Here is an 18,674-nt window from a genome sequence, read left to right as displayed (position 1 = left end):
ATACACATTTTATTTCTCACATAATAAGACACGAGTAGTGATTTGCATACTTAACTTTTTTGATATATACATGCCAAACACCACAGTCTCAGAGAAAATGAAACCCAATTATTTGCAAGATATTTTGAACAAACAGTAATTGTTTAAACAAATTAAAGCCGACGAAATTAAGTCAAAAAAATTGAAAATGTAGTATAGATATGGTAGGATATTACGAGTAGATTACGATAGATTTGCACGCAGGCAACAAGACAAAAGAGTCCTGTTGGTCACTTGAGGCAGCAGCATCTGGTGTTGTAGGCTAGTAGTACCTTTTGCTATATAGTCACACACCATTATAGGGTTCATATATAGGATGCAGGTTGATGACAAGTTCCTACACAGTCGCTAATTGTGGCTGCCTGCTGTTTGCTTGCCTGGAGAAAATACCAAACAGAGTTAAGTCATGTCTAGTCTAGTTTATTTTCCACATTTCTATAGGTCTAGTTCAGTGCATAGATGTAAACAGGAATTACCAAAATAGTCAATTGGACATTGGTCAAAGTCAAAAAAATGTTACTAGTATTATCCAAAACTAAGGCCTCATTTTCAACTTCCACTTTATTCAAAGATAAATATAGGAAAATAATTTATGTGATTAATTTGTATCCCTAAAGATTTGTATAAAAGAGAGATTAAGATATGTGGTAAAATTAAAGGTAAAAATAATGAAAGAGAATGAGTGGAAAACATGACATGTATGAAGTAGACTTATTTTTAGGCATATTAATTAAGCATATATATCATTATTTATAAATATAATATAAGTTGAACTTCCACGTAGTCCATTTTTGTTATGTTTATCAAGAATGCAATTTTATTATGTTTATCAAGAATACAATTTTATTTATAATCAATATATGATATGAAGTGTATAAGAATTATCAACGTATCATTGATGGGGTAAATTTATAAGTATAATCTAATTTTTTTTTATTATTATTTTTTAACGAGTTAGTAGTTAGCAGTTAGCATTTGAAACACCACAGTGACATCCAATTGGACAGTATGCGCTGTCTGAACCACGCATGCCTAGGATGAAACTCAGGACTCTAGAGATCCCCCTAATAATCCACTACTACAAATGTAGAAAGTGAGATTCGAACCCTGATGGATTTCCACAAGTATTTTGGTTGTATATCTTTATTTTTGTTCATTTATATTTGTTTAACATTTAGACAAACCAAAAATAGAAGAACACAGATACAATTTGTCCGTGTTTTCATTTATATATTCGTCTGAAGTTAAACCAACATGATTTTGTTCGTTCAGTTCATTTATAACACCAATTACAAGTGGTATACAAAATTACAAGCCAATACAACTTTGCATATTGATTGGCCAAAATAATAACATGAAATATGATTATTGATTGGATAATTGGTGAACCGGGAGGTTTGTGGAAAAAAAGAAAGAGACATGTCATGAGCATTAAAGTGAATTTGATTCAAGCCACTGAAGCCAATTCTGCAATTCTAGACTTGGTGAGAGATAGGGAGAATCTAATATGAATATGACATGACTTTGCCTCACATTTCACATACTCCAAATATTGAATTCAACTTGCCTTTACTCCCAAAACACCAACATTTTTTTTTCTGTACTTATCTACAAGTATTACATTTTATATAAAAAAAACTACTTTCACTTCAAAGATTATGCATTCAATCACATTAAACTTGATGTTATGATTAAACAATGATCACAATACTTTCTCAATTCTCATTAAGCCCCAAACCTAATTAGAAGTTATCAGTTATAGCACTTTCACGGTACAAAACGACGTTCAAGCCAGTTTGAATTTTCCAATTAATGATGAAACGCACAATTCTTAGTACTCATTCTTTCATTCTTACCATACACACCTTTACTAAAAGGAAGGTAATTTTTGTACCATTTTTTTTACCATGCATAAAATAGACCAATCAGACCATTACCTTTTTTAAAAAGGAAATGATATTCATATTATAACTTTTGATTTTATTTATTACAAACATGATTTACTAACTTTTACAGTACTCTGTATATTTTAAAATTTATACTATGTGGTAAATATATCAATATATGTGATACGGGTGTCATGTCCCTTTCTAGATGTGTTCATTATATGAATAGGGCGATTACCAAATAAGAGCAATGCTGTTCTTTTCCGTAACAAAGAGGTAGTGTTAATTTTACGACAATAAAGGGAGTTGCTAATCAGTTTAAAACAAATAAAGGTTGAAATGAAAACATTGTTTGAGTATAATAGTGGTATACGGTAGTGGTTTTTTATGATAGTTTATGGTAATACCCATTTATATTTTTAGAATTGATCAGTGGCCTCTTTTATTGTTTAAAGTTAAGTTTTTAATTTTGATAAATTGTTTGAAATTTTAAATTTAATGTTGAAAATTGATACTTAAAATTCAATAAAATCCTAAATTTGCTTTTTAACATTCGAGTAGTATAGATTATAGTACTGTAGATATAGAAAAATTTACATTATGTCCCCTCCAAAAATATGGATATGATGATTTCATCTCCCAATAAATGTCTGCAAATTCTATCATTGGATAAGAGCGGATGAAATCAGGTTACATACATTAATTATGTGCCATAGTTAATGGAAAGTTGGGCGCTTCTTCAAGATGTCAATGTGATGTGTATGAGGTCGCGATGGTTGAATCTTCATAAAAAATGTGCGACTTATTTGCCTAATACTGTATTAACTTGCAGAACGACATGAAACTGTTAAAGAAGTAAAAAGTTCATTTGACAACGTATCTTCCCCTTCCCTTGTAGGCCAAATATAAAAATCTAGTAAGAATGTACATTCAAGAGTCAATAAAACGGCAAAAATCGATTAAATCCTAGATGGATTGAATTAAAGAGGTGTCAAGATTACTCGTTGAAACTAGTTATCATGAAGCCTAAGATAACCATGAGTCGATATGGGATGGTTTAGAAGCCGTGGAATTCAAGAGGTGTGATTTCGACTTGACGATGTGTATGGATTAATTTTTTATTAATAACATACTGAATGCAAGGAATTTACAAACCATGATATGAGGGGGGAAATGATTTGATCAAGGATGAGGGCATCACCTATGATAAACCAACGAAACTGAAACGTTAAGGAAATACTTTGTAATTCTACTCTTAAGCTTAACAACTTGCACCTTAACCTTGTATTAAGTACACATATTTGTCTTAAAGAAGATTTGAGCCTACACAATGTTAGTTGATAAGTCAGTCCCAAAGATGGTAGATACTTGTATGATATAAAGAAATCCAAAGGAACTTGTGCTCAGGGACACTCTACAGAATATCTATTGTGTATCAGTTTGTTAGAACATATCTGCATAGAACTAGACAATGGGATTCAAGATGATTTGATTCAGTTGTTTACAATGGTGTATTATTTTTAAGGCCTCACAGAACGCATTGTAGTTTGATAGCTTAAAAACCAAAAAAGTATTCCATGTTAGGCAATTAGCTTGGGGTAAATATTTGGGATGATGGTTTTCTATAGGTGTATGAATCCTTGTTTTAAGAAAAGGGGGGATTTGAGTTATACATATATACATGGACAACTTGATAATTAAACTGCAAACATCACGAACCTATGGAAGTTGAATAACTGTGTTGTTCATGGAACGGGTACTTTGCAGCATATATTGAAGATGTCATCTAATGGGGCATGATCGCCTGTGCCTTCGTCCTTCCATGCATACAACAACTCCTTACCTTTAAACACAAACATCCCTCCCTACAAGCCAATTGATAACTAACCGATTAACTAGAATATAAGAGTGAAATTTTGAATAGTACCACAATAGCTGGGATAGTTTTAAATCAAACCTGTTGCAAAACACTTGCTCTATCATCTGGAGTTACTTCAAGCGTATAATTCTTTGTAGCTTTTTTCAGAGCCTCAAATCTCGCTTTTGATAACACCTTCGCCTGTAGTTACAACATTCAAACATATCACTAATTTCGTATATATGTGAAATGCCAAACACTCTAGTTTCTACTATAGCGACATGACGGAAAGGGGATATTACACTGGCAGGGTTGAAAAATGTTCGTCCAATGCCATAATACAAACCCAAGAGATCATACGCCTAAGATAAAAGAAACAAACTCAAGTTTCAAACACAGAAACTGCAAATATTAAAGACTAAAATATTGAAGGGTAATCTCTCAATCGTGTATGCTCATGAGCCATTAGAGATCGTTATACTACAAATTAAGGTGCCCTACCATGGGCCAACACTACAATGGACTCATAACAAAGCTATTGACTGATCTAATGCATATGCTATTATTATACTAGTATAATACACACATAATTTCTCGTTATTAGTCCATAGCTTCATTATTAGGCATTTAGGCCCACAAAGGCGGACGTTTGTGCTATAAATATCCCTAACGGCCAAAGAGAACACACAAGAGATTACCATTTCATATAAAATACCTTTCGTTCTGGATCTGCATAGAGGCTATCCAATGGGAATGGTAACTGCGGCCATAGGAAAACTAATCCATGTTACATTAAGGAAAAGGGTAGAAATCATAAGTTTAGCAAATGGGCTGAAAACAGAATTAACTACAAAAGATGAAATGGATACCCTTTCAGCAAAAATTTGAGCTTTCTCAGGTTCACCAATACCGATAGCAATTAGCTTCACACCAGCAGACTCAAATTTTGGTATAGATTCTTTAAGAGTTGAAGCAAGCTCCCAGCTATATGTGTTACAAAATGAAATTAAAGATGGAGACATAGTTAGATTGATGTTTACCAATTTTGATAGGGATAAGTATTCCAAATGTAACAAACTTTGGACGAATGTCTATTGTAGGAAATAACTAAAGTTGTGTGTATTGTATGTAAACAACTTTAAAAAATGTTTATTGTATGTAAGAAAACATACGTGGCAACCATATAGAGGTGCCACTTGTCTGATTTTAATTGGTTGAATACATTTTCTTACATACAATAAACATTATTTTCGAGTTATTTACATACAATACACACAACTTTAGTTATTTCCTACTATCGACATTCGTTCAAAGTTTGTTACATCTCAAGATACTTATCCCATTTTGATATGTGCATTGTCTACTTTACAAATGAAGGAATCAAACTGTAAACGGGTTACCAGCAAGGGCATCCAAAATGCCTCAGTAGAGCAACAACAGCAATTCCCTGAAAATGACAAAGAAAAGGTTACAAAAGAATAACAAAATTCTAGAGTTTGAAAACTTGGAGAGTAAACAAAATATTGTGCAGTTAACAGCAAGAATCATGGATAACCAATTTTACTTTTCGTTGCACGAATATACCACCCTACCATCAATATGAGCAAGAAATAAATACCACATTACCATCGAACTATGCGAAAAGGGACCTTATTTTTCATGAAGTTTAAGGCCTGATATAAATTTTTTTTTTTTTTTTTTTTTTTTTAACACCTACAGTCTTACACTAAGATTTCGGGAGCTGCATTCATGTGTCATGTGGACAAGGTTATTTCAAGAATCTTTAGGCCCTGAAATCCATCATACTTACAGGATGGGTAAAGCACACCACAAAGCATCACAATATGGGTTGTATAGTCATCACAATACTATATATATAGTATAGTAAGGGTGTATATATATACCTGAGATTGATCCCAGAGTTGGTTGAACATAACAGAATCACCGGAAGCAGTAAAGATGTTAACATCTCCAAGTCCATCTATTATTTCTGGTGAAAAAGTAGCAGTTGAAGAAGCAGCTCTTGGTATGACCACACTAGTACTGTTTCTCTTTACAAGTGAACGTATGGCACTAGTATTGGATGACAAGACGGATGGATGAGGAGATATCAACGGTGGAGATTTAAAGTTTGAATTTGATAAAATCTGTGAGAATGATACCGAAGATGATATATGTATTGCCATTTTTTCGATGGGAATTTTATGAACTTTTGTTAGACCACGAAACAGAGAAGATCCAGTAATGTGATCAGTACATACATTTCTGGTGGACAAATAAACACTAGCGCGATAGTAATTGAGAATATGAGATGTGTAACCATCAAAGTCACTAATATTATTTCCATTGACTTTTCCATTTTATGTTTTTTTTTTAATTTTTTTTTCTTTCTTTTTAGTTTCTTTTTAACAAGTAAATATTCGATATCAGAAAACACATCTTCATACAATGGTAAAGTCCTCCACATTTTAACTTCCTTGATGAGAAACTCCTATCGCCCAAAATTTTTAAAAAAAACCTCACTTAGACTCATCATATGTAACAATTAGAGAGTTTTACTAAACAAAACCCTAAAGATTGTAGTTAAAATGCATTAAATAGTCGTATACTTATCATAAAATTCAATGGATGGTAAAAAAATTTATGCACATTAAATACAGTCTTGGATGTATTTAACATTTTTTGAAAATTAAATATATGCAGTTACTCTTAATCTAATGAATTATCTAAAAAAGTTTTCATCTCAAAATATGGAAATAAATGATTAAAAATTCACTATAGGTGATTCCAACTATTCTATTTCTATTTCTATAAATAATTATATATGTATATCTCTTCAAACAACAAACTATATAGGCGTTGCAGTTTATATAAAAAGATGGCCCAGTCTATAAGGATTTCACTTTTAAGATGGCCCAGTTTATATAAAAGATTACCGAGGTATCTCTAAATGTGGGTTTGGTATGTACATCGGCCCAAACGCGTTGCAGCAACCCAGCAAACAATCTTTCTTAGTGGTTAAAGTATTAAACTGTTAAAACTTTAAAAAAGTTTAATTATTAATAAACTTAAGCTACATATTATAAATATTCAATCAATTAAATAATTTAATTATTAATAAATTTGATAAAGTCCGGTCCATTTCTTTTTCTCCATGGTTTCAAAAATGAGTAAACTTATTGTTTTGGTTTTTGTTATTTAGGTTTTTTAGTAAAAACCCAATTATGATTAACAAACATTTCACCTTCTTTTGTTCTTGTGCAGTTCTTCAAGAAACCCGAAAAGGGTTTTGATTTTCATAAGTCTATTAGCTAGATTTGTGTTTGGGTTTTAATAGTTCACAAGTCGTGTTTTTGTAAGTGTCTAACAATCATCGGCCGGAGCATTTGTTATCATTTGCGCATTTGTTATCATTTGCGTACACATACATTGGAAAATTTCGTTAAAATGTATTAAATAGTTGTACATTTACCATAAAATTCAGGATGAGGCTTTTGATATGAAAAAATACAAATTTTTTATGCACCTTAAATTAAGCCTTAAGGATCTCATTTAGCATTTTTCTATAATTAATAGTAAATAAAATATCTATTCCTCCTAATAATAAAACCCAACAGCAAAATCCTCATACATGTAATACGAAAAACTTACATAAGAGGGTCAAAATATTTACCATGTTGTGATACAACGACATTGTGAAATTTAAAAAAGAAGACTCCAAATTAGGAATTCTCCAAATTGTAATTACGCAAACGATCATGCATAAATGCTCCAGACGATGGCTGCTAGGCACCTCCACGTTTATCAACCGCGAACTACCAAATCCCACACACAAGTCTAGCTAGTAGACTTATGAAAATCGAAACATCATTGGGTTTCTTAAAGAAGTCGAACCACATAATCAAAAAGGGGGGTGAAACCTTAATTTGTTAATCCTAATTAGTTTTTTAAATTAAGATAATGATTAGAGACCAACAGGTAGAATTAATACAGTAATTATTTTTGTAACAATTAAACGTTTTAGTTTGAGTACTACTTGATACTCTAAAATTATTTAGCATTAGTTTAATAACACAACCTCCGAAAACTAACCATTAAAAAAAATTCATCGTTTTTGATTTGGTTTCAACTAAAAACCTATCCAAACAGACTCATCCACACACCCCTATTTTTTATACTAGAGGGATACCCGCGCGTTACAGCGGCACATGTGGAAAAAGAAAGACGGTTAAATGTGGGGTATCATGAACAAAAAACAATGAGCTGTATTGAATAGAAATACACGTGATGCGGCTAATAATTTTAATCGAATATAGAAATTAAACTAAGATCTTGTCTTTTACATCAACTAACCCTTATCAAACCAGCGTTATAAAGATTAAAATAAAATTGAAAAAAAAAACTCATTTCAATCTACATGTACATTGTGAACAACTTGTAAACATCAACATACAACAATATCCATTACCTAAACGCACAAACATCTCTATTTCAAAAAATGAATGATAGATATGTAGATGCATAAGATTTCTTAAAGGGTATTTTAGGAAGTTCAGGAATAAAGTGTTTGAAAAAGTGTAAATTATAAGGGTAAAATAGAGAATTTAAAGGTAAAATATTTAAGAGGAAGGGGTAGTTTGTTTATATAGGGAGTATAGATTTTTTATTTTGGAAAGGCATCTACACACCCCTATTTGGTTGCATACACTATGTTCAAAAAACACAATATTTGAGTCTTTTGGTAAAAACAATAATAAAAAGGTACTTGATAATTGATATAACAAACGGGTGAAGTGACACACCAAAGAAGTTGTTAATGTGGGAGTTAAATAGCCACCAACTTTAGGGAGCATGTTAGTTGGTAGGAGTTTGTTTCCTTTGAATGAGCAGGAATCGTTGAGTATCATATTCAGGATGGTTAATGGGTGATGGGAATGCATGGAACCTACTACACTCCATCCATTACCCATTTTATGATATTGATGATTCATGACCCACCCATACGAAACGCCATTCCTCTCTAGCGTACCTTTTTTCTATGTGTAATGTTATAATGTCAATCAATTTGATTATATTCTGAAGCAAACATATACAATAAAGGTATTGTTGATGTTTTGAAAGTAACTCTTAGTTTTTATTTTATTTATGTTATACAATATTTGATATAAAATATATGAATAAATTAAATTTTAATTTAGTTGTATTGAAATAACTTTGATCAAATATCATACTACATATAACACATACCAAAATTTTTAATGTCAAAAGTAATAGAATATTACGAGTATTACATTAGGTAATGTGCATAAGTTATACTCCGTACGTAAATGAGTAATAACCTATTGTCCCTGATGTTGATACTTGATCGATACTCATACAAAACATTGGTCATTTCCATTTGGAAAAGTAATCAACATTGTTGAACTTTATGTAAATTTTTCTACTTATTATATTTTTAAAATAACCACTGGGTAATGGGAAATGATATTCCTACCATTGTTTTTGATTAATATACCACAAAGTACAAGTTTTACAGCTGACTGTACAAACCAACATTGTACATGTGTGGTACATTAATAAAAATAAATGGTACCAATATCATTTTCCATGGGTAATAGCCCAGTGGCCACTTTTCATGAGAGGTCTTAGATTCGAGTATTGCCAAAGATAAACCTGAAATAATCCAATTATTTTTTAAAAAAAAATAACTAAATTACTTTACATTATGAATTGTGATATGAATTTCACCTCAAGAGACAAAATTCATATCAAGTAAACTAATCTTATATTGACATAAAGTTTATGCGTGAGTATCTACTTTTAATTTTTTGTAACTCGCTTCTAAATGGGATTTGCAAATAATGCCCCAAGGCATTGTTAGTTTTTTTAAGAAAAATATTTAATTCTTTTAACTAAATAGCCTAAAGATCCTTGATCATAATCATGAGATGATGACATGTGAAAAAAATCAGGTGACAAGATTATGAAAGAGAATTAGTGGATAATACATGTCACTTTCTTATAGTTTTAGGAGATTTTTTAGGCTATTCTTTAAGATGATTTATCATTTTTTTTTTTTTTTTAAGATTAGGGCATTCTCCAAGTTTTCTATAAGATCATTAAAAATAATTAATGTTTATTGAATAAATCTAAAAATGTATATAATAGTTAATTTTTAGCATTTTAAAATGAAGAAAAATGCTATAATCAGTCCTTATAAATGCATTTAACGCGCATAAAAATTTTTTATTTTTCATACCAAAATCACACTTCTTGAACTTTATAGTAAGTGTATAACTATATAATGCATCTTAATTGTATCCGTAAAGGCTACGTTTAGCAAAAGCCTATATATAATGAATTATAAACATTTATTTTTTTATTTTATCATGCAATAAACAATTACATTGTGTATAAATATTTGTACTTTAAGAAATATATATTTTGGAAAACAAAAATGGTTGATATAAGATTTCCATTATACGCACTTATATTTAATAATTCTAACACGTTAAACTCTTTCAAGCTCATAGGCAATTGTTTATGAAGCTGGGAACTCTTAAAAAAAACGTATTAACCAAATTTCTCCAAAAATGTGAAATATGCATTCAACATGGATAAGATATAGGCAGACAAGCATAGAAATCAATTTCTATAAAAGTTTGTGATAGCTATAATTTTATTCAACTAAAAATGACATAAGCTCCCCTTTTACAAAATTAAATTACTTAACAACCCTTCTATATTAAAGAAAACTCCCGTTAGTATTTGCATCTTAACCAGTGAAGTATTTTACCCCCTTCGAAATACATTCAACAATAATATTATGAATGTATTACAAATAACTTTCTATGCAATGTATTTATCTTCATACATTCTAAAACGAAGAGCTTGAGTCATTTACTCTAAATGATATATTGCAGCACTCTTAATTAGTAGAGTAAAATTTTTGGTATGGTGAAAGAAAACCACGCCGGTTTTTGGCATGGTCTTGCGAAACCATGAATGGATCGACATGGTTTCTACACAAAGATTATAACGACGATTTTGAGAGGAGACTTATCTTAACTTCAAACACGAGTGTGATTGTTCAGAGTTCAAGGTGATTAATTAGGTAGTTTTGAGTGGATCTGAGTTCAAGTCAGTAAAGGATGACTAAGGTTTAGGGTCATGTTTAAAAGTACTTTTGTTTAAAAAAAAAATAATTAAATCAATTTAACTCATTGTCATAACGATTTACCTAAAACCTTAACTTGACATGTAGATTTCATTATGTCTCTTTGTCAATCTTATCTCTTGAAATCTACAAATATCATCATTTTATAGTTAGGTTAACTTTTAGTTTGATTTATCGTTATTTTTTCTTTAAACTTGTTCAAGGCTTATAAAGTTGTAAATTCAACTTACCGTGTATAAAAAAACTGGACATTTTCATATCAAAAGTTACCATTGAATTTTATAATAACTATACAACTATTTAATGTAATTTAATGATAGCTATTAAGGTTTCGGTTAACAAAACTCAAACTAAAAGAATTAAATTCTTAAACTAAAAGAATTAATTTCTTTCTAGAAATTAAGTAGTGTATATATATTTTTCTCTTTTGTCCTTTTCAATTTCTCACGTTTATATAACAGATTATTGTAATTATTCACCATAATGGATAATCCAATGATGCTTTAACTCATTATACTTTCTATTATCTAAATTTAAAATGGAATATCAACTAATACGTTATAAATAAAAAACATATCCAAGACAAATACGAGTATATATCTTAGACAAAACAAAAGTGATGAAAGAAGTATCATATGCAACATACATATGAACTACAAAAGTGTATATCTTGTCAAACCTTTAAACTACAAGTACTCTTTCCAAATTTCTTACAAAGTGAACTTCACTACAATGATATCTTGAACTTGAATCTCCCAATTCTTACAAAGGGAACTACACAATGATCAATTTCATGATATATCTTACAAGTTTATAAATTTTTTATTTTGAGTTTGGCCCTCTTTCATCCCAAACTTTGTCTTCTCCAACATCCATCTTTTTCATCTCTCTCCATCATAACTCACTTGTTTATTCATCTTCAAATATGAACAACTTTTACATTCCATAAAACCATCCCTCAACAATTTATAAAACAAATTAAAACATGGACTTTGGGATAATGTCAACTTTCAACAACAACAATAATACTTCAAAAATCTCAAGTCATAATGAAAAACAACATGGATCTCTAGTGTTCACTAAACAACAAAGATCCGACTACAATACAAAACACAAACTTGACATTGATCAACAACAACAAAACTTGTTTCCGACCTCAAAATCTTTAAGAAGTGATTACTTTGACCAACCAAATAAAACAATGTCTTCAAGATCTGATTCTTTGCTTTCAGTTTCAGCTCCTAATTTTGATGATGCCGATAACAATAATAATATTATGCTTAGTTTTTCTTCTTCTTCAAATTCAAATTCAAATACTACTAAAGATGGTGCTTCGCATTTTTCTTTCTATCAGCCTCCACCTTCTTATATTAAAAATACAGGTATACATACATTTCTATCTATATCTATATGTATATGTATTATGTATGTGTGTGCTAATTTATGAAGTTTGATATCTGGAACTTATCTGTAATGTTAGTTAGAGGAATACTTAATTGATTTCTTCATGAAAGGCCCCAGCTCACTAGAAAATATTTTGAGAAAAACCAATCCCAAAATGTAAATTGAAGTAAAAGCTTGGTTTTTTAATGTTAAACTAGTGATTTTGTAAGATGGGTTTTTTGGAATATGAATCTATGTTAAAGGGGTTTAAATCTTTTTTTACGGAGTAATTCATTTATAGATATTTATTAAGTTTCATTTCATCTAACCCCACAAATTAATGGGGAAGAAATAGGATCCTAGGGAACAAGGCCAAGAAAAGTATTTTAGCCTTGGGAAATGCTAAATACAGGTAGTATTTAACGTGCATAAAAAAATTTGTACCTTCCATATTAAAAGTCTGCTCCTGATTTTCATGGTAAATGTACAAACAATTTATGCACATTAGGGGCTGTATTTAACAAACCCCTTTAGCCTTTTCGGTTTTGATATTGGAATGTGCTATAGGGACTTGTACTGAATGCATTAGGAGTTACACATGTCTACCTCAATGTAAAATGGGCAGGGCATCCTTTTTTGGTTTTTATTGAGATGGTGTCACTATAACAAATGGAATCTATGATTGGAAGTGTGTTATCTTGTTCATTTGACTTCTATAACTGAAATGTAAACCACATCATCAATGTTGTAACTTTCACTGTGTGTTGTGCAAAGTTACTATTACTATTACTACTAGTCTGTATGTCACTATTTTTTGGTCTGAAAACAGAGTGGTCTTTTCATTGGCATCTATGAAATGCTGTTTGGAAGCAAGTTCTTTGAGTCTTGTCAAAATTTTCATTTTTATCCTTTCTATTCATTTTCCTTTTACCATATCTTATTAGGAGGTGATAAATATTGGTTAACTCTACAAGTGTAAATACTAAATGGTATACTGCAGAATGTACAATAATATAAAATGTAAATCTTAACATACTTTTGTATACCTAACTTTTGTTAGGGATATATGAATGTAAAACTATTTTACATACTAATTGTATCTTGACATTTTTTATGGTCCTCTGTTATTGTTACAGGGTTACAAACAGGTATGCATATGCCTGCTGTTTCAAGGTATAAAGGACCATTTACCCCTTCTCAATGGATGGAACTTGAACACCAAGCTTTGATCTATAAATATCTTGTTGCTAATGTGCCTGTTCCGTCGCATTTGCTCACTTCTCTCCGAAAGTCGCTTAACACTTTCTTTTTCCCCGGATCTTCGTCTTCAATCTCCTATGCCCCCAATTCATGTACGTGTATAATACTCTAAGTTTTAGAGGGTGTTTGGGATTACTTCTTAAATATGTTTATCTCCTTATCGCCTTTTCATACATTAGATTAGCTGTTTTAAGGGTGTTTTTGGGTTGCTTGTCCAAACTGTTTATTAGATTACATGTGATTACGGATTACAATAAGGAACTTGGAACTGCTTATTAAAAACCAATAATTTAGTAAGTACTAATTACCAGAACATACGAACAATTTTTATTTGCAATCCAATCATGTATCTGTATTTTGTATGAATATCTAGAATCTGATTTTGTTTGTTTTTGGTATGAAGATGGATGGGGAACTTTCCATCTCGGGTTCTCAGGTAATGGCGATCCAGATCCAGGGAGGTGTCGTAGAACAGATGGGAAGAAATGGAGGTGCTCTAGAGATGCTGTCCCTGATCAGAAATACTGTGAAAGACACATCAACAGAGGCCGCCATCGTTCAAGAAAGCCTGTGGAAGGCCAAAATGGCCATGCTGTCTCCGGTCCTGCTGCTTCTAAAGCGGGCCAAGTTGTTTCCTCCTTGTCTGTACCCATTTCCACCAGCCAGGTATCCACTACCGCTCTTGCTGGTGCTACTGTCAACAACCAGTGCACGCTCTTGCAGCACCATAACGCCGTTCTCTCTTCATCCATAGTGACCCCCATTAATAGGTGAAAATAAAGTTCAATTTCTCATTTCTTATTTCTAGCATTTTACATTTTTATGATTTGGTTTTGTAAACAACATTGGTTGTGATGCAGAGGACAAGAATCACAAACGTTTGGTATTAACTTGTTTTCGATTCCAAAACAACATAACACAACTGAAGAATCATCCGAGTCTTTGATGAATCCCACAAACTTTAACTCATTCTTGGATCAAGGTGCACCTAACCCTAACCCACTTCCGAATTTTATAGATGAATGGTCCAAAGAACAGTCACTTAAGTCAGACTGGACCCAGCTCTCTATGTCCATTCCCATGGCTTCAGATTTCTCGTCATCCTCAAACTCTCCTGCTCAAGAGCAACTTACTACGCCACCACTTGCTCTGACTACTGAGTTTGACCTTGATCCAACCCATAAACAAGGATTAAACTGGATTCCCATTTCATGGGGAAACTCGATGGGTGGTCCACTGGGTGAAGCCTTGAATCAAACTTCTGGTAATAGTGGGATACAGAGCAAGAATGCATCATCTGGCTCAGAGATGAACCAGATGAATGAAATGTGGGATGCAGTTAACTATCATGTAGGATCTTCACCTACAGGAGTGCTTCAGAAAACGACATTCGTCTCACTATCCAATAGCAGTTCCGGGAGCAGCCCTAAAGGCGACAAAAAGGATGAATATAGCGGCAGCCTTTGTGACGAACTGCTTGTTTCAACATTCGCCAATTAATCTTCCTTGTAAGTTTGTATCCAGTTTGAGATAATGGAGTTTTCGTTTGGCTTTGTTGGTTTTTTGACCTTGTTTTTTTATTGGCAAAGGTTCAATTAAAAGCCAATTTGGAGCAAAAAAAAAAAAACATGTATCAAAAAACATTTGTTGCTTCTTTCCAAGTAACCTCTGATGTAAGATTTAGTGTTTTGTATGAAAATACATTGATATTTCTTGTGAAGCTTCAACAGTATTAAGCCGAAGCTAATTTTAGCCGGTTTCTTTAGAAGAGTGTTAATTTTTTTGCTTTTTGTGTCCCTTGTTGTGATATGTATTACAAGGGTGTTATTAATAATATTCATACATTGTTGGCGATCGTGAAACAAGCCGTACTAATTTAGTCATTGCTAAATTATTGACAAAGATATGATTATTTGGTAACAAGATATCATATGCAATATATAACTTTTCTGCTGGAGAATATAATTGCATCCATATTTATACCATGCTAGCTAGAGAAAGATGTCTCTTTAATTATGCGACACAAGAGCTTGACATATTGAATGAAGTTGCAAATGATATTGAACTTGGAGACCTTTTGCCTTCAAATGTGCCATTGAGATGAAATCTGAGATTACAAATCTACTGACATTTCAGAAAAAATCGTCCACCTACTGAGAATATAGCTTTAGTATCAGATTGTTTTTTTTTTCTTATTCAATAAGTCCATTGAGTATGAGTCTGAAAACGTTGGGATTTGGAAGTTAATTACTTTCATCAGGTGGAACACGAAAATGTCTATACTTGTGAATGGATCACCTTTGAATCAATTCAACATATAAAATGGAATTAGGCAAAGAGAATTTCTGACTCCTTTCTTTCTTCTAATTGTTAGAGAACTAGTGAGTGAGGTGTTTGATAATGCCATTGAAACTACGTTGATAAACGGTACATGTTTTGGAAATATTGAACTGAGATTTATGTATGCAAACTTGATATGTTGCCTCTGATGTAATTGGGTAAATTGAAGGTAGTCGGAGAAGAATATCTACTGGGTTTCGTGTGACTGAAACCGAGAAAAGACTAGTTTGATGGAAGGGCAGATTGCTATCAATTGGAGAAGGTTGGTTATAAGAAAAGTAGAATTGGATAGTTTGTCACTTCATTATCTATCCTTTCTCAGAAACTCCAAAAGATATTGTGAAATTAACTAAAAGACTAAAGCGTCAATTTGTATGGGGTGGAAAACAAAGATGGATTGTAGAGTGGCATGGCACAAAGTATGTAGACCAAAGACTGTGGGAGCTGGGAGGTCTTGCATCATATACTACAAATATGAAAATTTAACATATATAATGGAAACTGATCGAATGCCTTTGATGGAGACTATCAAAACGTAAATCGACAGCAGTTTCTGTCGATGAACCCTTGATGAACCTATTAATGCATTTACATCGATTTGTTCCTAAATAAAGTCCCACATGAGGTTTTGGTGAAACATGAGATGGGACTTCATCAAGCAAACAATATAAGATCAAGCATATGACACTAGTAACTCTTATACGAAATGAGCAATGGGGAAACGAGAGGTGAAGAGACCATTAACAATGGTTAACTTTTTGGATAAATGATCAACCTCTGAGATACTAAGGCCACATAACATATCAAATAGGCGTTATAGACTACATGATGTCCAGCTATGTGAATATATTGCTGTTACCGCTACAAGGGGTGTTGCCGACTTGCCGTGCTGCCCTTAGACCTTGCTAGGGGTGCTGCCCTAGGACCCCACAAGGGGGCGGCGCAACCACTTGACTAGTTGACTCCCACTATGTTGGTCCCGGTTGGTTTTCGTATACTTCATTATTCCGTACCCTTAAAATCATAAAATACAATGTTCTATTACACTAAAGTCCTAACAATACATGCAATGACAAACCATTCCAATCAAAGTAACTCCTGTCCTGTAAAAAACTTTACATTATAGCATACACATACCTCCTCAATGATAAAACGATAAATTAGTAATCTGTAAACGAATCTTGTCTATAAATTTCTCTTTATACACGAATAATATTTTTATGTAATAAATATATATTGTTTTTTTTTTTTTTAACAATTTATTCACACACGGTTTCATTAACGATTTATTAACATATTTTGCCACACCGACTTAGCTAGCCAACTTCAAAACATCTACCATAACATGATGCAGATCGAATTATCGGAATATACATCATTCTTGGTGACTCGTTCATCATAATTTCAACGAATGATGGGTATTCGTGAGTTTTATCGACTATGTTATCACAACAAATGTAAAGAAACAATTCTTATCACGTTTCACGCCACAAGCCCACAAAAAAAGAGGATCGGTGGATTATTATCAGGCTTTTTATTAGTATATTCAACGGTTCCTATTAAAAAGGAATAACTTATTAGTCATTTAGGCTTAGAATATAGTACTAACCACACACACAAATAGGGTGCAGTATCATTATCTTTAGTGATTATCAAATGGAGTAATACTTAATATTATCATCTACTCCACTTATTTTAATCCAATCTTGTCTTATTCTGAGTTTACCTTTCAACATTCTTTAATCCAAATTTGACCATTTTGACTTTATTCTAATTCTAACTTAATACATTAATTTACTCTTACATTACAGCTTGAGTATGTCATGAGTGTAGAACTGTAGATATATATATATATATATTACAGCCCCATACATCGGTTATCGTAACCAACAATAATATAAAAAAAATATTACTTCACAATTTTGATTGAAATTTATCGGTTATATTTATATTAGTTATCATCAAAGTTTACAATAACTTCAAAATTTTCTAATTGTGATCGATATAAAAGACGTGTGACATGCACACTCACATATATTTATTTAGGAGTAAAGAGTCTGCTACCAATTATCTCATAACATATTCTTTTTATATGTAAACATCACCACAATCATTCTCAAACACACGTTCCACACCGCCTTGTCAACTAATTTAATCATTTATCAAATCACACATGGTTTTCCAAAAGGAGAAGCAATTTAGGTTTGCCCACTAATATTTGTCTTATCGAAAGTATTCAAATATTATTTGACATGCGATATGTATGTCCATATTTTGTGCAACTAACCCTCCTCCTTGGCATGTAATTAATCTTTGCGTGTAGATTTACTTCCTTTGAACACACACATCTTTATATATACAATCCACAACAATATTTTGCACAAGCAAATTTCTTACTTTAATTCGCGCATCAACAATGCCGACTTTGTTTTGGTAAGCATAAACCGAATTAGTTTTCAAATAACTCTGTTTTAACGGTATCAGGTTGGTCCCAAAAAGCTAATTGAACAGGCAAACTTAAACCAATAAACATGGAGAACAAAACTTTTTACAAAATGAAACTTTAGATAGAAAAAATGCTTTTTATAATTTTTCATTTTTATAGCTATGAAATGAAATGTGTTGATATCCCTTTTTATCTCCGCTTCTGAAAGACATTAAATCCCGATTAGATTAAAAAAAACCTTATTAACTGTATAATTACATCTTATAATCTGCTAGTTAATTTAAT

The 18,674-nt window shown here is 31.8% G+C and overlaps 2 protein-coding genes across 3 annotated transcripts; one reads left to right on the top strand and one right to left on the bottom strand.

Annotated features, from left to right (window-relative positions):
• Positions 1 to 88: 88 nt before the first annotated feature.
• Positions 89 to 6,068, bottom strand: LOC122586782 (prostamide/prostaglandin F synthase). Of its 2 annotated transcripts, XM_043758769.1 has the most exons (8): positions 5,688 to 6,068; positions 5,184 to 5,230; positions 4,653 to 4,767; positions 4,499 to 4,543; positions 4,086 to 4,145; positions 3,883 to 3,984; positions 3,645 to 3,790; positions 89 to 416 (listed from the first exon to the last, which is right to left on the bottom strand). In XM_043758769.1, the coding sequence occupies exons 1-7, from the start codon at positions 5,967 to 5,969 to the stop codon at positions 3,671 to 3,673; spliced, it is 771 nt and encodes a 256-aa protein (XP_043614704.1). In that variant the 5' UTR covers positions 5,970 to 6,068; the 3' UTR covers positions 89 to 416; positions 3,645 to 3,670. The 2 variants fall into 2 exon arrangements, with proteins under 2 accessions (XP_043614704.1, XP_043614702.1); XM_043758767.1 differs by lacking the exon at positions 89 to 416 and having other exon boundaries at positions 3,514 to 3,790.
• A 5,850-nt stretch (positions 6,069 to 11,918) lies between these two features.
• LOC122589483 (growth-regulating factor 1-like) lies at positions 11,919 to 15,323 on the top strand. Its single transcript, XM_043761777.1, has 4 exons — positions 11,919 to 12,342; positions 13,480 to 13,695; positions 14,007 to 14,373; positions 14,464 to 15,323. The coding sequence occupies exons 1-4, from the start codon at positions 11,946 to 11,948 to the stop codon at positions 15,101 to 15,103; spliced, it is 1,620 nt and encodes a 539-aa protein (XP_043617712.1). The 5' UTR covers positions 11,919 to 11,945; the 3' UTR covers positions 15,104 to 15,323.
• The last annotated feature ends 3,351 nt before the right edge of the window (positions 15,324 to 18,674 follow it).

This window comes from Erigeron canadensis, chromosome 2 (assembly GCF_010389155.1).
Source record: "Erigeron canadensis isolate Cc75 chromosome 2, C_canadensis_v1, whole genome shotgun sequence".
Lineage (NCBI taxonomy): Eukaryota > Viridiplantae > Streptophyta > Magnoliopsida > Asterales > Asteraceae > Erigeron > Erigeron canadensis.
The sequence above is the reverse complement of the archived record's forward strand: the minus strand, read 5'-3'. Positions and strand labels throughout refer to the sequence as shown.